This window comes from Alosa sapidissima, chromosome 6 (genome assembly GCF_018492685.1).
Source record: "Alosa sapidissima isolate fAloSap1 chromosome 6, fAloSap1.pri, whole genome shotgun sequence".
Lineage (NCBI taxonomy): Eukaryota > Metazoa > Chordata > Actinopteri > Clupeiformes > Clupeidae > Alosa > Alosa sapidissima.
In genome coordinates this window covers 5,863,066-5,880,792 of record NC_055962.1, presented here as the reverse complement: position 1 = coordinate 5,880,792, position 17,727 = coordinate 5,863,066, and the positions used below count along the sequence as shown (strand labels likewise).

Below are 17,727 nucleotides of genomic sequence, written 5' to 3'. Positions count from 1 at the left end.
TAGTAGACGTTACTGTTGCCAAATTTCAGAGATGCCAGTATGGGCATTGGGAGGTCTCTGAAAGTTATACAGTGCCAGTTAATTTCTCCCTCGGATCACACCCCTTCAAGCTTCCCCTCAGCCAATGGCAACACATTACTCTTCACATTAAATTTACTCACAAAAACATGTCACCATAGTCGTGTCAGGGGTTGCTAGAGCAGACTTACTTCAACTGTTCAACTGTTTTTCAATTAATACAAAACATGCCAGGTAAGTCAATGGAGAATATTTTTCTTTCTAAAAGCTTTCTAGTATACAGTATGTAACATATACCTTGTATACAGTGTTCGCTATACTTTCAATGCACCAATTATATTTGTTTAATTAAAAAAGTGAGGTCTGTAGTTATATAGGTTGCAGTTGTAATATTGGTCATGCTTGCTACTCCAATATTTCACATCAACAGTTTCATGCCATATAGTTCACCAACAATCATAAAACTGACATAAAAGGCACAGCCAAGATTTTTGCAATTTAGACAAATGCTTATTGATAAACACACTTACTTCTTTTGAAAACAAATGTATTACATACAATATTTCAGTATTCAATTTTGTTATGGCTTGACAACGGAAGTTGCAACTAACAGCAAATTACCAGGTTTGAACCCTTATCCTTTTATGTTAATCTTTAAACGTTAATGTAAAATGGTATGGGTAGTCCAATCTGTCCAAAAAGATGTTCCATATGTCAGCTACATAAAAACACATTTCAAAATGTTTTACTGCAAAATCTGCATATAAGTCTGGAAAGAAATATTCATAGTAAACCCCCAAATCATTTTTATTTTCATAACAATATTGACTTCAATGAGCATCATGGAGGGTGACATCTGTTTTCTCACTGAGCCACGTGAGTTTTTAATGATAACCAGAATAGCCTTTGCCCTAGTTTATTTACTTGACTTGAGTTGGCAGATTAACCAGGACAAATATCAGTTACTGTCTGGAATCACGCTCTCTGGTGTTTGTGTGTGTGTGTGTTTGTTTGTGTGTGTGTGTGTGTGTGTGTGGAGGGTGTGGATGAGTTTGTGTGGAGGTTGGGGTGGGGTAGGGGCGACTCAGCTGTTCATCCTGACATTAACCGTGTTTATGAGGGACTCCTCAGCTTGTTTGTGGCATTTGAAATGCATCCAGACGTTAACTTCCTTTAAATCCAAATTCATGTTTCCCTCATAGTGCAGAGATGATTGTTAACGTAACTCTCCAAAGCTACAAATCATCAAAGTCTAACTTTGTTGTACAATATTTTAATTCAGTCACATGGAGTGCTACAGAGCTACAGTCTGAATTAGTTTTAGCATGGTCATCAACAACTGTATCACACAAACCTTATCTGATATACTAAATCCATCAGTGAGAATAATTCCATTACTGATGTATCTGGAGAATCTGAGCAAGACAGGATGCCTGCCATTGACTATGCATGCAAATTATACATAGTTTTGTAACCATAGATTCTGACAGCAAAGCAAAGGCGCCAATGAGATGTCATAAGCTAATCAGAGAAATTGACTGGAGAGTTAATGGGCAATTCTATGTTTACGTCTTGCACAGTGGGTATCCTCAATAAGAGTTTAACAGTGCTGTAAAAAACATTTGCTGAATCAACTTAACCTAATCAAGTCATATTTGGCTTTGACTGAGTTACAGTAAGTTATGCATTGTGTAGTGTCAAGGTTATTACACATGCATGTTGACATAACCTAACCAAGTCAAAGTAGCAAGATCATTTGACTAGGTCAACACACTCTAATATTTTTATATTTGATAGATATTTTCTCCAAAACTACTTAAAGTACATTAGTTAAAAATAATAGTTTCAAATAAAATTGAAAAGCTTTCATTAAGCATTAAACACAGAAACAATGGAATAATGTGTTGTTTAATTAACAAAAAACATAAAAACACAAACCATAACTATAGGAGAATGAAGTGCAAGGTGAACAGATGAGTCTTTAAACATTTCGTGAAAGTCCCAAAACTATAATGGCTGTGTTAGGCTTGTCTGCATGCCTACAGATACATCGAAATTGTTAACAACAAATGTTAATCTTTAGTAAGATTATTCTAGATTATTTTATAGAGTCATGCAATATTTTCAGTATCTTCATTAAGTATAGTCAGTTACTTCACTAATCAGATGTCAGAAAAGGGTGAAGATATGTCATTTCTACACTTCAGGGGGGCATGCGGAAGCCACCACTGACATGTCTGTTGACAGAGGTGCATGCACTGGGCATGGCAGTCACTACTACACTGGCATTGCCATAATATGTTTTATCTTTCAAGTGCCACTTGAAGGTAAACAATTCAAACAAATCTATTCATTCAAACCCACATAGTCTTGTATAATTACATTGTAATAAATAACACACACAAACTAACATAGTTAGAAAGAGTTAGAGTTAGTTCTAAATAGTTTTAAAAAAAATGAAAGATACCACATCAAATCTCAACTAAATGTAAATAAAACATTTTTTGTGGCTGTTCAATTAATCAAACAGTCCCAAGTAGCCTATCAAAATCTCATTTATTATGTATTGCATTCAGAAAACATTACATTGTTGATGTTAATATGGCACTGCTTCATTGACAGTATTGATAGTGTTTAATTATTTAAATTCTGTTGACATAGGGAGTATCTGGTTAGGGAGTATCTGGTTGTAACCGTCTATATGACACTAAAGTGGTCATGACTCTAAAGTGCATACAGTAACTTACTACTGCTTTTATCAAGAATGCATGGTGTTGTTGAAGTAGAGATTGCATTCTCAATCAGTAACTAATATAAAGGACAGCTAATCACTGTCTATATTGTCCTATAGCAGGAGCACTGACAAATAGAATGTGGCATTGTCATGTTAAACTAAAGCACAATGGCATAAAGGTGGAAAGGTTGCAATAGAAATGGTCCACGTCTCAGGCAGTCATTGGTTCATGGCAGTTCCCCAAGGGCCAATATCCATTCACACAACACAGTAGCTGTTTGAAGACATTGTCTTTGTCAAACGGATGTCCGACCCCGTGAATCAGATTTGATGCTTACATGCGGACATTGTGTGTGAAAGACACAGACGCACATGAACAGAATCTCCGCATGGTTGAACAGGTTGAACGTGGTTGAACACGCACATGAACAGAATCACCGCATGTTCATCGCCTCGTTTAGACACAAGCTCATTTACATAATGAGATACTAGGAGGAGAGTAGTGTAAGATCCGGATAAGTTTGGAGTTCCAAATGTTGTTCAGATATACAAGGATACAAGGATACAAGGAAGTTTATTGTCAAAGGCATATAGTTACTGGATGTAAGAAATGCAGTGAAATTATGTCTGGTGTCAGCCTATTTGTGCATTTATGGGGGGGGGTGCAGTAGAAGAGGGGTTTAGTAGATTAAGTTGCAAGGGCTGCATAAGAAAGGTGGGGGAGGATTGGGATTGGGGGGGGGGGGCACCAACAAGGAGCACCCAAGAGCAACAGGGGCAAGGAAAAACTCCCTTACCAAGGAAGAAACCTTGGGCAGATCCACAGCTCAAGGGGCTAACCCAACTGCCAGGGGTCTTGGTGTGTGTGTTGGGGGGATGACAGGGGAGATGGGATAGTGTGCTGTGTATGTGGGGAGAGGGCAGTGTGCAATATGCGTGTTGGAGAAGCTTCCTCATGAGACAATGTGCTGTGTATGGGGGGTGGGGTGGGCAGTGTGCAAGTATGTTGGGGATGTGTGGAAAAGCTTCCTGATGAAATAATGTGTTGTGCATATAGGGGAGGGGGGCCCAACTACTTGATATCCGCAGAACATGCAGACACCTATGTCTGAAAGAAACTAGTTACTGGTGCAACCTTGCAATCTTTAATGCTATTCTCACGCTTTAAAGGTGCCATGTGTAATGTCTGCCAATAAATCAATTCATACTCCGCATTCCATAAAAGATGGGGGCAGTACATGTATACCTCCAGAAAGTGAGTTGGTCTACCCTAGAGTAACAACCGAGACACGTGTATTGCAGTTTGGCTGGCGGTTATGTTGCCTGCATACTGCCTCCAATGGCCGAAACTGGTATTATGACACCTGTTGGGCTGTGGCTAGTAATTTAGCTTGCTAATTCAGGTTGATATCTCTGCAGCACTATACCTTGTCATTTTTTTATGACATCATCGCCCTTATTTCTTCTCATTCTTTTGATGAAACAGTGTCAGAATACCGATCCAGTGTATGATTGAGGTGTTCCCCTTCATTTTTTTTGAGCAGTATATAATGTCAGGAGGTGTAGGAAGACTGCACTGTAATTCCTACAGCACTGCATGTACAGTTTTCTTTAAGGAGATTGTCCTATGTTCACATTTCTACTTGTTTTCTGTTTTTTTGTGTGCTATGCAGTGCTGTCTTTTCCTTTCTGTATCGCAATAACATGGTCTGTCAACAAATGACAGTACAAACAGTAAAATCGTAAATGTGAATCTTGTCCAGTCTCTTGCAATCAAACTCTAATATACACTAAGGTGTAACCTACAATTTACAATAATTGTCATCAAAACTTAGCAGCCTAGGAAGGAAAAATTGTGGTGCCCCAAGCACTTTGGCTGTGGGAGTAGTTTTGTACTATGTAAAGTTGTGTGTAGGAGCATTAACTTTTTTCATCAGTTTCAGACGAATTTGGTACCAAACCTTAGAACTGAGTTGGTGCCCAGTACATTGAAATTTTACAAAAAGGGAAATTCTTTCATTATGCTTCTTTAAAGATTTTTAAACTTTATTTTCAGATTTGTATTGGTCGTACTTGGGTGTGTCTAAAAGGACTTTCACATCATAAACCAATTGCAAAAACAACAGTTTTTGTAGTCATCATTCCTGGTGTGAAGGCCCCTTAAATCTGTTTGTTTCAGTAATTTACAACTATAAAAGAACTGCTCCAGATGTGATCAAACTACCAATTTTATCATGGCCGCCATGGCAAAAAACATTTTGCCCGAACGTGGTTCTGTCTGTGCTCTCAAAGCACCTCACTAATATCGGGGCTACGCCGGGCACAAGCAGCTGAAGCATTCTGTTAGCGGAGCTACACCAGACATGAGGAAAAAAACCTGACCAGTCTTCTAAAACTATTTTTACACTCTGCAAACGGAGCACTTTAGTTGTGCCCCCGGTGTAGCCCGGCTGTAACTGATACAGTGTTAGGCATTTTGTTTACTGAGTCACGTTGTAACCTTGACAGTATATAACCCATGGCCACAAACCCATGTGAAGAGTATGCCTCCTTCAGTGCATCCATGCATTGGTCTTCACCAATTCTTCATTATAAAGAACACATTGAACAACTCCATAATCTAGCCATACTGTGGATCTATTTCGAAAAGTTTATAGTTTGGAGAGCCTTTTAGTGTCTCCATGTTGTCAGGAGCTGTTACCAGGCACTTGAGACAGTGTGTGGACAGCTGTTCAGAATACCCCCCCCCCCCCCCCTGTCTTTCTCTCACACACACTATAGTGACTAGTGAGATAGAGAGAGAGATAGAGAGAGAGAGAGAGAGAGCGCTACATATATATATATATATATATATATATTTTTTTTTTTTTTTTACTATACAGTATATATATATATATGTATATATACATATATATATACTGTATAGTAAAACACATTTTAGAACTTCAACATAATATGCCCGGATGTTCAGGGTATGATACTAAGTTTTTATTTTATTAAATATATGTTTTATTATATTACATTATTCTTATTATTACATAACATTATTTAATTTTATTTTATTATAATTGTATTATTGTCTGTTGATCAGCTTTCTTTCTAAATTAAAATAAAAAAATACTAACATCCCCTAAATGTCTCCTGCTGTGAGAGGAGATATTCATGTCGAGTGTGTCATTTCAGAAGGTTAGGACAGATGGCCAGATGGCAGTCAGCAAAGCAAAAATTAATACAGTCATGAGTCTGCTAACCTGGAATGTCTTCACAGGCTTGAATGAGAGAGATAGCTGCAGCAAGGAGTTAGGTGTTAGAGCAAAGGCTTCAAGCTGTATTCCTTGGAAATAAGCCATTTCCTCACAAGGAATCTTCCATCTTTGGTAAGCATAAACTCTTTTTGTCTTTAGATCTCTCTGTTTAGATCTGTCACTGTAGAGGACACATTTTGAAAGCAATCAGCTATAAGCACTTTGGCTTAACTAGCAATCGGAACTCAGGAGAACATACTCGAACTAATCCCTATCTTCTAGACCTCTGAGTATGCCAACAGATGTGGAATGGAGCTGGTTAATAGTTAGAGGTTGTTTTTAACATCATCGTCCTCCTTTGCGAAGGCCAAATTAGCCCTTGATTGAGCCTGCGCAGTAATGACATTAAACATGGAATTTTGAACCAGTACTTAAGCTGTGACACACACCCTTTTGCGATTTATGCTTTTGCGATACTATATAGAAGTTATTTTAACATTAATTTTTGGCAAATCTTGAATTCAATGTAGTTTTCAACAACAAAACAAATTACTGACCATTCAAAAAACCTGTTTGTATAGATAATAAAGTCAATGAAATAGTGCAGCTCATTATGATAGTCTACCTAGAATTAATGGCAATATCTGGATAGTTCTGAATTTAATTTGATATTTATTATTTCACATCAAAAAGCACAAAATGTCATGAAGACCCATTCAACTGTAAAAATGTGTCTATTTGCCCTGAAGTTTTTATTGAGTGATTGACATATTTGCAAAAGAACCTTGAGAAAGTTTTGACCTGATTAGAATAACATTATGGTTAACTGAATTTAGAAATGTTATGGCACAATAAACATGTATAGAATGTCATAGAATTTTGAGAATAAATCTGAAGCTAACAGCGAAAAGCGTCATTCGCACTAAATAAATTATTCATAATATTACACTAGTGTGCAGTGATGATCTTTACTTTCGATTTATAGAATATTTGCTCCCTTTTTTTACATAGTGAATGCCAAAGCAAGAAACAAGAGTCACCATTCCATTCCTAGAGACAAAGAGAGGATGCGGGCCTGGATGACTAAAAGAAGCACAGCTTTGGAGATTACAAAAAAACCTGAGGAGTAAGAATCCTCTTGCATAACTAAGCTATTGTAATCAAATTTGTTGAGGGCCTGAAAGGTGTTTTTAATAATCTTTGAATAATTTTCTTGCTTCGTCTTACAGGGCCTTCCCTGATATAAACACAGTCATCTGGCAAAATGACGTCCATATGCTGCGATATATATTGAAGAAGGTGTCCTATGAAGATCTGTCTAAACCAAACGCAGAAGGCTGCATACATTTGCATCAGGCTGCATACTATGGATTTTTCGAATGTTTGAGGGTGCTCGTATACGGTATGTCTGAATAACTATGTTTTATCCCACAATAGTCTTTCTCCCAGTTTAAACAATTATGTTGTCACATTCTGGACAATATAGATTTCAGGACAATATATGTTTCAGTCATTATATCTCTAACAATATTGCTTTTAATTCCACAACCCAACTGCAGTCTTTTCCGACAATATCAACAGGCGAACCAAACTCTGCCAAACACCTCTGTTTCTGGCTGTAGCTCAGTCAAATGTGGAATGTGTAGAGTTGCTTCTTAAAAATGGGGCAGATCCTAACATACCTGACATATCAGGAGAATCACCTCTCTACAAAGGTATGACATTTTAAGGGATATTAAAGAATGAGTTGTCAATTCTACATGAAAAAATAATGACATTACGCTTTTATTTCCTCCATGTAATCGTCGTCCCATTGTTATGTTGTGTTTACAGCTTGTGAATTGAACAATGACACGCTGGTGGAGCTTCTCCTGCAATCTGGAGCCAACGCCCGTAGGACCACTAATAAGGGGTTGACTCCACTACATGAGGCTGCACGAAACAGAAACCTGGCCATGTGCAGGCTACTAAAGGTCGCTGGGGGAAAGATATATGCTAAAAGTTCCTATGGTGTTGAGCCATTGTTTACAGCTGCCCAAGGAGGGTGCCCTGAAGTAGTGAAATACCTCATTAGACATGGTGAGCTTAGTTAGGATCAGTAATGTTCTATTGATGAAAGAATGATGCCTGTCTGTACTTCTTCCGAGGAAAAGTTTAGCATGGGTCCAGGCATTTAAATTTGGAGTGGATCAGTCACAAGGCAGATTTAGTTTCACTTTCGCAAACACGTTGCCGCACTCTCCGAGTGCCCTTCTTAATAAAATACATGACTTTCTACAAACTTATGTGAATTTGGTTCTCACATTAACTAAATTATTTACGTATTCTGAAGGGGCAAGTGTTAATGGTTATGCTAATGATGGAGCAACACCATTGTATGAAGCGTCCAAGAATGGCCACGAGGAGGTGGTAAAGCTGCTTCTGTCCAAAAAAGCCGACGCAGACGAAAGAACTATAGCAGGACTGACCCCCCTTCACATTGCAGCAAAGAATGGACATGCTGGGTTGGTAGTTTCAAGTTTTTGTTAATTCATCAGGTTTGACACTTTCATTTTTACTAAATTAACACACATCTAAAAATATACATCAACATCATTTGAAGGAAAGTTTGAAGAGTAGCAGGTATACTTAATTAACAGGACAGGATAATTAAACCTAGAAAAGTTATCACAGGATTTCAGTAAACATGTTTTTTTTCCTCTCTGTTCAGAGTTGTGTCCTTACTGATTCCACACACCAACCTGACTAGTATCTATCGGTGTGGCATCAGTCCGCTCCATCTTGCAGCCGAGTTTGACGAGGAGGAGATATTGGAGATGCTCATCCACACTGAATTAGACGTGAACGCCCTGCTCTCCCCTGAAAAATCAACATCGTATGAGGACCGCCGAAGCACGGCACTCTATTTTACTGTGAGCCAGAACAACTACGACACTGCCTCCATGCTGCTGGCAGCTGGCGCCAATCCCAATCTCGATATGTTCAATCCTCTTCTGGTGGCTGTGAGGCGGGGAGACAGAGGTATGGTCAGTTTGCTGCTAGGGTTTGGTGCCAACGTGAACGCCTGCATACCGACTCACCCCACCACCTTCCCAGGGGCACTCCTTTTCTGCATAAACAACATATCCATGCTCAAGCTCCTGCTAGACAATGGTTGTGATGCTGAGGCCTGTTTTTTCTGCATCTATGGAGACAACCCACATCCTCAATTCAAGAGTAGACGCACAACAGGACATAACCTGTACATGCATGATGATGAGACTCCACATCCCAGAGCAGCACAGGTGGGGAGTTACTGTGTGTGTGTGTGTGTGTGTGTGTGTGTGTGTGTGTCTGTGTGTGTGTGTGTGTGTCTGTGAGTGAGTGAGTGAGTGAGTAAGTGAGTAGAGTCTGTGTGTGGCCTTTTCTATATGTATACATTAATAAACAACTAGATTTTTCTGTTGTATTTTACAGTTCTGTGAAACTCTGGCCGATCCCTTTTACTCTCCCTGGGCAGGGCGTATAATTGACCTCCTCCTCGATTATGTGGGTCAAGTGAAACTGTGCTCTAAACTCACTGAACTTCTGGACAGCAACAAGGAGTGGGCGTACATTAAGGAGAAAACTAGTTAGTCTATTGTTTACTTACTATACTGATCTGACTTCTGTGTTCCAATCGACAATAGCTAACTACTAAACCACTGTCTTATCAAATACTGAATTTCTCCTGTAATCTGTTGGATTTTGGACAATACCCTAACCTTGAAATGTCCTTGAAACTTTAAGGGCCACCTTTCTCCCTGATGCATCTGTCCCGGCTAAGGATCCATCAGTTGGTGGGACGTCAGAGACTGAGGAGAATGAGCAGCCTTCCTCTGCCTGGACGGCTCATCAAGTACCTGTTATACGACAGAGGAGAGTCTGGAGACTTCCTTTATTATAGTTATGACTAAATGTGTTCTTGTTTAAATACTTATACAGCAATTCTTTAATAACAATACATGTTGATATTAGGAATAGAATCAACAGAAACATGTGTTAAAGCTTATGTGATGCCATACCTACATGTTTTAAGCATTTTAGACACCTGTTGAGATTATGTTTTTTTGTGCTTTTTTTGCATTTGATACACCTTATTGTTCCTTTTCTTCTGTGTGAGAAGTTAATTAAAGGGAGCTATGTGAACTATTCTTTATTGAAAATATTAGATATATGTTTTGTATTATCAGTTGTCAGGTATCGTATAATGCTTGTTAGAATAATGTGTACATGGGGCAAGGCAAATTCTTGGATATCTGCAGATATGCAAATATTGAGTTTCAGTCCAGTTTTTATCACTTTAAAAAAGTTATCCATAGATTAAAGACATTGTATTTTAGTTTTTCATGCAACTGTTTGATGCATTCCAGCTGGTTGATACAGTACTCAAAGTCAAAAAACAAGATGCTAAATCTACTAGGCATTCTGAAGGAGAATACATGGAGATACATTTCAGTTGTATCCTGTTATATAGCCACCTTGGATGTATGGAAATTTGAGCTAGAAATTGTGGAAAAATAAAGAAATAAAACAATGAGTGGGTTTTGTGTCTTCACAAAAATACAGACAAAAACAGACCACAGCAAACAGATGTACAACTGCATGTACAGAACTATGAATCAATCGTCATGGAAAGGAGAGCAAAATTTGCGCTGAGATCTAATGTGAATACACTTTTGGGTCTGTGCCTCGTTGTGGAAGGCATGCACTTTCAGGTCTCTGAGAGGACTTTGGCATTAGTCTGGGCATATTTTGAGGACATTCAGTTGTGCTTCAACACAAGGTGGTAGCACAGGCATTGTCAGGCAAATGACTGCCTGCTGAGCATTTCTGCTTGCCGCACCTCCGACAGTGCGGGTAGCTGCAGGGTCATCAGCCGGGAGCCACTCTTCATTGACGTTTCGCTCCATTAATCTCAGACCATCTTACAGTGGTGGAGCAACGGAGCCTCCTGCCGCTGACCCTAGGGCCCTTGCTTTCCCCACGGCTGGTCCATCCTTCTTAACCAAAGCCAGAAGCTTCCATGCTCAGCCTCCTCGGCCAGGTCTTTCAGAGCTTTTCTGAGTTTGGGGCCTGTGACTCCCATGTTCTTCAGGAAGCACTGGGTGGATGTTCCCACAAACCCCCTACAGCCGACTCCTAGGTACAGCAGCTGACAGCTGACCACCCAGCCTTTCTGCATTCAGCTGTGAGGTCAAGGTACCGATCTTTTTTCCTCTCAAAGGCCGCCTCCGTTCCTCCCTCCCATGGTACAGGGAGCTCTGCCAAGATTACTGCTCGGGCTGTGGCAGACCAGAGAATGATGTCCAGGCAAAGGTTGGCTGTGGTGATCTCTGGAAACCTGAGCTGCCGATCGAGGTCCACTCTCAGGTTCCACTCACAACTGCCTGACAGGGCTGATCTCTGTGGCTGCATGATGTTAGGGGCCCCTCCTCATCCTCCCTCTCTGGCAAAATGGATCGGCCACCTTGATGTCTGTGACAGGCACTCCCTGGCTATTTCCGCCCTGTCTACCACCAAGATCTCCGCCTGTACCGACCCTGGGTCAGTGCTGTTTTGCAGCTTGACAGGATGTGCTGCAGGCTCGGATTTGGGGCATTGCAGAGTTGGCAACTCTCCTCTGAGCCATACCACAGACAGAGGTTGCTGGGGCTTGGAAGGGTGTTGTAGGTGAACCTTATGAGGATGAGGGTGTTGTAGGTGAATCTTATGAGGGGGATCTTCCACATGTCGGCCCAACTTATGGTCCTGCTTATTACTCCTTCCCAGGTTGTCTAGCATCCTTGCTGGCACTGGCTAAGGGCTTTGATCTAATAAGTCAAAAAGTCAAAGTCAAAGTCTGCTTTATTGTCAATTTCTTCACATGCCCAGACATACAAAGAGATCGAAATTACGTTTCTCACTATCCCACGGTGAAGACAAGACATATTTTACCAATTAAGTCCACAGACAAACATAACATTCAAGTAAACAATAAATGAGTAAATAAGAAGGCACATACGATGAAGAAATAAGAGCAGCAAAATTGGGTTGAAATTGTGCATAGACAGTCAATATAATAGTGCAAAAGTCAGGCCAATAAATGGCTGAGGTAGTTCTGTTTGACCTAAGTAAGCAAGTGGCATAGTGGTGCAAGTTATGTAAGAGCAGCAGAAGTGTTGTGTTTTCAGGACAACAGGACAACAACAACAAGTTGCAAAGTGTGCAAGTGTACAAGTGGAGTAGTGCAAGTAGTGCAAGGCAGCCATTGTGGGTCCAAAGTCCAGGATGTTATGTAGCTGAGGGTGGAGGGGGGAGAGAGTTCAGCATCCTAACAGCCTGGTGTATGAAGCTGTTGGTGAGTCTGGTGGTGCGGGAGTGCAGGCTTCTGTACCTCTTCCCAGAGGGCAGTAGATCAAACAAATTGTGAGCAGGGTGACTTGCATCACTCACAATTTTGGTCGCCTTGCAGGTGAGGTGGGTGGTGTAAATGTCCTTCAGGGAGGGGAGTAAAGCACCAATAATCCTTCCAACTGTGTTCACTATGCGCTGCAGGGCTTTCCTGTTGTATTCAGTGCAGCTTCCGCCCCACACAGTGATACAGCTGGAGAGGATGCTCTCAATGGTGCCTCGGTAGAATGTGGTCACGATGGCTGGTGGAGCACTTGCTCGCCTGAGTTTCCGCAGGAAGTAGAGGCGGCGCGGAACTTTCTTCGCCAGTGATGCAGTGTTGGTGGTCCAGGAGAGGTCTTCACTGATGTGCACCCCCAGGAATTTGGTGCTGCTCACTCTCTCCACCACAGCACCGTCGATGGTCAGTGGCAGGTGTTGGGTGTGACCTCTCCGGAAGTCAACAACAATCTCCTTGGTCTTGCTGACATTCAGCAGGAGGTTGTTGTCCCTGCACCACGTGGTCAGAAGGTCGACCTCCAACCTGTATTGAGTCTCGTCACCCTTGATGATGAGACCCACCAGAGTTGTGTCATCAGCAAATTTCACTATGTGATTGTTGCTGTAGGTTGCAGTGCAGTCATGCGTCAGCAGGGTGAAGAGCAGCGGACTGAGCACGCAGCCTTGGGGGGCCCCCGTGCTCAGTGTGATGCTGCTTGAGATGTTGTTGCCAACACATACTACTTGAGGCCTCTGACAGAGGAAGTCCAGTAGCCAGTTGCAGAGGTAGGTACTGAGTCCCAGTTTGTCAAGTTTGCCGATGAGTTGTTGTGGTATTATGGTGTTGAATGCAGAACTGAAGTCTATAAACAGCAATCTCTTTTTTCCAGGTGGATGAGGGCTGGGTGGAGGGCAGAGCAGATTGCATCCTCTGTGGACCATTTGGCTCGGTATGCAAACTGGAAGGGGTCCAGGGTGGGGGGGAGAATGGATTTGATGTGTGACATGACAAGCCGCTCAAGCCGTTGTCTGGGCCTGCTGCCTTACGGGTGTTGATAGCAGCAAGTGTCCTCTTCACGCTGTCGGCAGAGAGGCACAGGGGCTGCTCGTGTAGAGGGGGAGGGGTCTTCTGTGGGCAAGTGCTGTTTTGTGCTTCAAAGCGAGCAAAGAAGCGGTTCAGATTGTTGAGCAGAGGGATGTTGCTCTCACAGCTCTGTGGTGCGGGCTTGTAGTCCGTGAGGGCCTGAATGCCCTGCCATAGGCTTTATGCATTCCTGCTGTCTTTTAAGTGGGTGGTTATCTTGTGAGTGTATTCCTTTTTTGCTTCCTTGATGCCATGGGACAGGTTGGCTCTCGCTGTTCTCATACCAGCTTCATCCCCAGCTCTGTAGGCTTTGTCTCTGGCCCTCAGCAGCCTGAGGACATCCCCTGTCAGCCATGGCTTCCAGTTAGCCCGAGTGATGATGTCTTTTGTGTGGGTCACATCATCGATGCACTTGGTGATGTAAGAGGTTACAGTGTCTGTATACTCCTCTATGTCTGTCTGGTTGTTGTAAGTGGCTGCCTGCTTTTCCCAGTCTGTTGTGTCAAAGCAGTCTTGAAGAGCATCGGAGGCTCCCTCAGGCCACACTTTTACCTGCTTACGAACCGGTTTGTTTGCTTTTACTGTCTGTATGCGGGCATTAGCATAACAGTGATATGGTCAGAAAGTCCAATGTGGGGGAGGGGGGTGGCTTTGTATGCTCCTTTGTGTGTAGTGTAGACCAGGTCCAGGATGTTATCTCCTCTTGTTGGAAAATCAACATGCTGGTGTAGCTTTGGAAGTACAGTTTTAAGATCAGCATGGTTAAAATCTCCAGCGAAGATGGTGAAACCGTCTGGGTGTGCCATCTGTTGTTCACTGACAGCCTGGTACAGTTCACTAAGAGCCGCGTTCCTATCGCTGTTATTGTTGGTAGGCGGGATGTATACTGCGACTAGCAGAATCACAGTAATTTCCCTTGGCAGGTAAAAAGGACGGCACTTTATGATCATAAACTCCGCCAGTGATGAGCAGTATTTGCATACTACTACAGTGTCCCGGCACCATTCGTCACGGATGTACACACAGATTCCTCCTCCTCGTGATTTTCCTCCCTTTACAATGGCCCTGTCTGCTCGACAGCATGCTAGCTGCTCCAGTTGTACAGCAGAGTCCGGAATGTTCTCATTTAACCAAGTCTCAGTGAAGACGAGCACACAGCAGTTACTCACTGTCTGGTTCGTTGATCTCAGCAGTCATATGTAATCCATTTTGTTGTCCAGTGATCGTACATTTGCCAGGAGAATGGATGGTATTGCGGCTACCAGATCCAACTAACTAACTTGTTCAGAAGCCGCGGTGGGCTAAGCAGGGGGAAATCAACTTGTCTTACACGCACTAATTAATCCAATGTCCACACACTTGCTCCCGTTTCTTCAGTTTATTGCTCTCCATCTCAATCCAGACTCCAATAGTCCTTTTAGACTCCAATAGTCTTTCGTATGCAAGGCAGAGCAAAACGTTCAGATACAAGGCCTTTCAATGAGTCCATGCGATGTGCGAAGTGCGGTACACAAAAGAATAGCCTTCCCCTGTGCTCACCCCACGCCAAACTGAACTCCAGCGCAGGTGTCAGGTAGGACTAATTAAGACTTCAGCACCACACCCATGTCCCATAATAACCAATAAACAAAAACACAAATCAAAGTAAACCAATACCCATAAAGCAAAATATAAAGAAAACATTTATGGCTCCTACAGATGGTATGGCTGGGCGAGTTGGGCTGGTTGGGCTTGCCCCTCTTCTGCTTCAGCGCACACCGCTTCCAACGCTTTCTTTCCGGGGGAGGAGTAGCAGGCGAGTCCGGTGTTGTTGCAGGCCGGAGTAGTCCGAGTTCCTTTAGCGTCTCTCTGTTGCAAAGTCCAGAACGCTGCAAAACTTGCTTTTGCAGATGTCAAGTAGAAACTGCCTGCTGTACTTGTAGTATAACGTAGTATGACGAGACGAACACGTAAAACTTTCGGACAAACACTTTTTAAACGAACAAAACACCGTACGGTTGGGACAGAGAGAGGTCGCTGCGTGTGCACGCACCGCCATCTTGGTGTGTAATAGTTCTCCTCCTCTATCCTGACCACCTCGGAAATCATTAGCGCTTTCCTCTCCTTCCTTGTGACTTTGGACCACATCTTTGGAGCAGTTCCCCACCCCAGGCCAGTTCTCCCTGACTGTGTCCTGCCAACAATCTCTTGGTGTTTCAGCCTGCTGATAGCCTGGTCGACTGCTAGTTCTGCCCTCCACTTGCGACCTGTTCCGACTGGGGAAACAGCAGCACATCACACTATGATTCTTTGATTATTATTTAATTAATGATGTATGTTATGTTAATTTCATGAATTATGATTTGGGCGTGTTCAATGTGTTGGGTACATTCCTTTGCGCGCGAGGAATGTTTAATGCTTAATATTTGATCATGTGTTTTTGGGGGTGTGCTATGGTCTTTTTGATGTTATGATGTTTGCTTTAGATGTCCGCCAGGTTGGGGCGGTGTGCCCGTTTTGGGTGTTTAGACATTGCCGGTGTCGGCGGAAGTAATTAGTCAATTGGTCATTTAAATGCCGGCTTTTCTCTATGCAGGAGTTTGATGTTTTGTAACACACGGTAAGGGGCTGGTCTCAGTCCGGCGGTCAGGTCTTCTTTATATAGTGGCATGTAGCCTAGCCATAAGAGACCTTTAAATATTCTTATCTGTTAATTTTTTTGTTTGTCTTTTTCTTTTTACTTCACGTCGGGTGTGACCAAGTGTCGGATAGGAAGTGGACTGTATTCTCTACCACAGTGTTCTGAACAGATGGGTCTGATGATTCCCTCAGCTCTAGGACAAGCCTTACCTGCTCCTGTCTGTAGCCCAACATGGTTGGAAGTGGACACTTCTAAATGGAACCCAACCCACTATACAGTAGCTCAAGGTCTGTGGCTAAAGCAGCCATAATGAAAGCGTTATCATTGTTTGGATACTTCACACACACATGTTTTTTAATCGCATAGACTACAACTACCAAGCTGGAATCAAAGCACATCGACTCCCCTCTCACACCCTAAACACGCACTTCGAACAAACAAAAAGCATCTCAGTCTCACAGTAGCCATAGGCAAAACTGTATCGGACCGGTGTAACGTTGGTACTAAATCATCCATCGCAAAGAATGATTTTTGTAGCACGTGCAACAAATATGTGTAGGTACAGCCCTGCCTTGGATACATCTCTCAACGTGCGCTCTAAAACATTTGGTTTAAATGGAGATGTAGATCATCACGGGTGCGTTAATAAATCTACATTGCGGCGAGTTGACACAAATTATTCACTTTGACAAATTTATGTAGTTTCAGTCCTAGTTAGGCCTACTTTACTTTGGGCCATGCTCTTCCTTACTTGAATCACCTTTGAAAATAGTGGATTGAAGTAGCCTATATGGGTGTTTGGGAATGAACGTTGACTCAGATGCTTTTTGAGACTTTGAGCAGAAATGTCCCAGCCCGGTGTTTAGGATGCATCATAGACAGGTTATCTTTCAGGTAGCCTATATATTTTCCATTAAAAAAACATCACGTAGCGAACGTGTTGTGGCTAATCACTTAGCTCCCCCTGCTGGCATTTCAACATTGATTCAACGGTAAATAAACGTGATAAACGTTTTAAAAAAAAACATTATAACGGGTGAATCAACGTTGAATTATGTGTTGGATTTGCAAATTGAATCAACGTTGATATCGCAACATTATTTCAACATTGGTGCTGATTTCCTTGATTTCTTATTTTACAACCATTTGTCAACATTTTACAATTAGCATTAAAACAGTGTTTCAACATTGACACAACAACTGACATTATTTCACCTATAATTCAACATTGATTTTCTTAACCTTTTTACAACCAACGTTGTTTCAATGTTTGTCTACATACCCTTTTACAATCATTTAGCATTAAACATTGCTTCAACATTGTTTCAACATTGACGCAAAAACTGACGTTATTTCCCCTATATTTCAACGTTGAAGGTTGGTCGTGTGCCGGCTGGGCCTGTTAGTAGGTTATGGTCATAAGCAAATGAGATGACAGTCGAAAGATACAATTAGTGCTGCTATCAATTTGCTTGGTATAACCGCATAGTTTACTACAAATGCAATCAAATTGGCCTCCATCACTCAACCAATGCTAACGGTAACATTATTGTATGCTACCTAGGTCCTATAGCTATTGATATTATAAGATTAACATACCTGCAGTAAAAACCAAGCATGTCCGATAAACATTCTC

General features: G+C 41.9%; 1 protein-coding gene across 2 annotated transcripts; it reads left to right on the top strand.

Moving 5' to 3' along the window:
• Window positions 1–115: 115 nt before the first annotated feature.
• Window positions 116–10,555, top strand: LOC121711138 (ankyrin repeat and SOCS box protein 2-like). 2 transcript variants are annotated; one of them, XM_042094480.1, is made up of 10 exons: window positions 116–252; window positions 6,021–6,129; window positions 7,009–7,123; window positions 7,227–7,399; window positions 7,557–7,712; window positions 7,831–8,076; window positions 8,330–8,501; window positions 8,708–9,281; window positions 9,454–9,607; window positions 9,766–10,555. In XM_042094480.1, exons 3-10 carry the CDS (start codon window positions 7,065–7,067, stop codon window positions 9,930–9,932), a joined length of 1,701 nt encoding a protein of 566 aa, XP_041950414.1. In that variant the 5' UTR covers window positions 116–252; window positions 6,021–6,129; window positions 7,009–7,064; the 3' UTR covers window positions 9,933–10,555. The 2 variants fall into 2 exon arrangements, with proteins under 2 accessions (XP_041950414.1, XP_041950415.1); XM_042094481.1 differs by lacking the exons at window positions 116–252; window positions 6,021–6,129; window positions 7,009–7,123 and having other exon boundaries at window positions 7,233–7,399; window positions 7,579–7,712.
• The last annotated feature ends 7,172 nt before the right edge of the window (window positions 10,556–17,727 follow it).

Bases quoted from the DNA above. Each gene is read 5' to 3' on its own strand.
- LOC121711138 (XM_042094480.1), top strand. From the start codon at position 7,065: ATGCGGGCCTGGATGACTAAAAGAAGCACAGCTTTGGAGATTACAAAA. The intron at 8,077-8,329 runs GTGAGCTTAGTT...CGTATTCTGAAG, and splicing joins GAAATACCTCATTAGACATG to GGGCAAGTGTTAATGGTTAT. The intron at 9,282-9,453 runs GTGGGGAGTTAC...TGTATTTTACAG, and splicing joins CACATCCCAGAGCAGCACAG to TTCTGTGAAACTCTGGCCGA.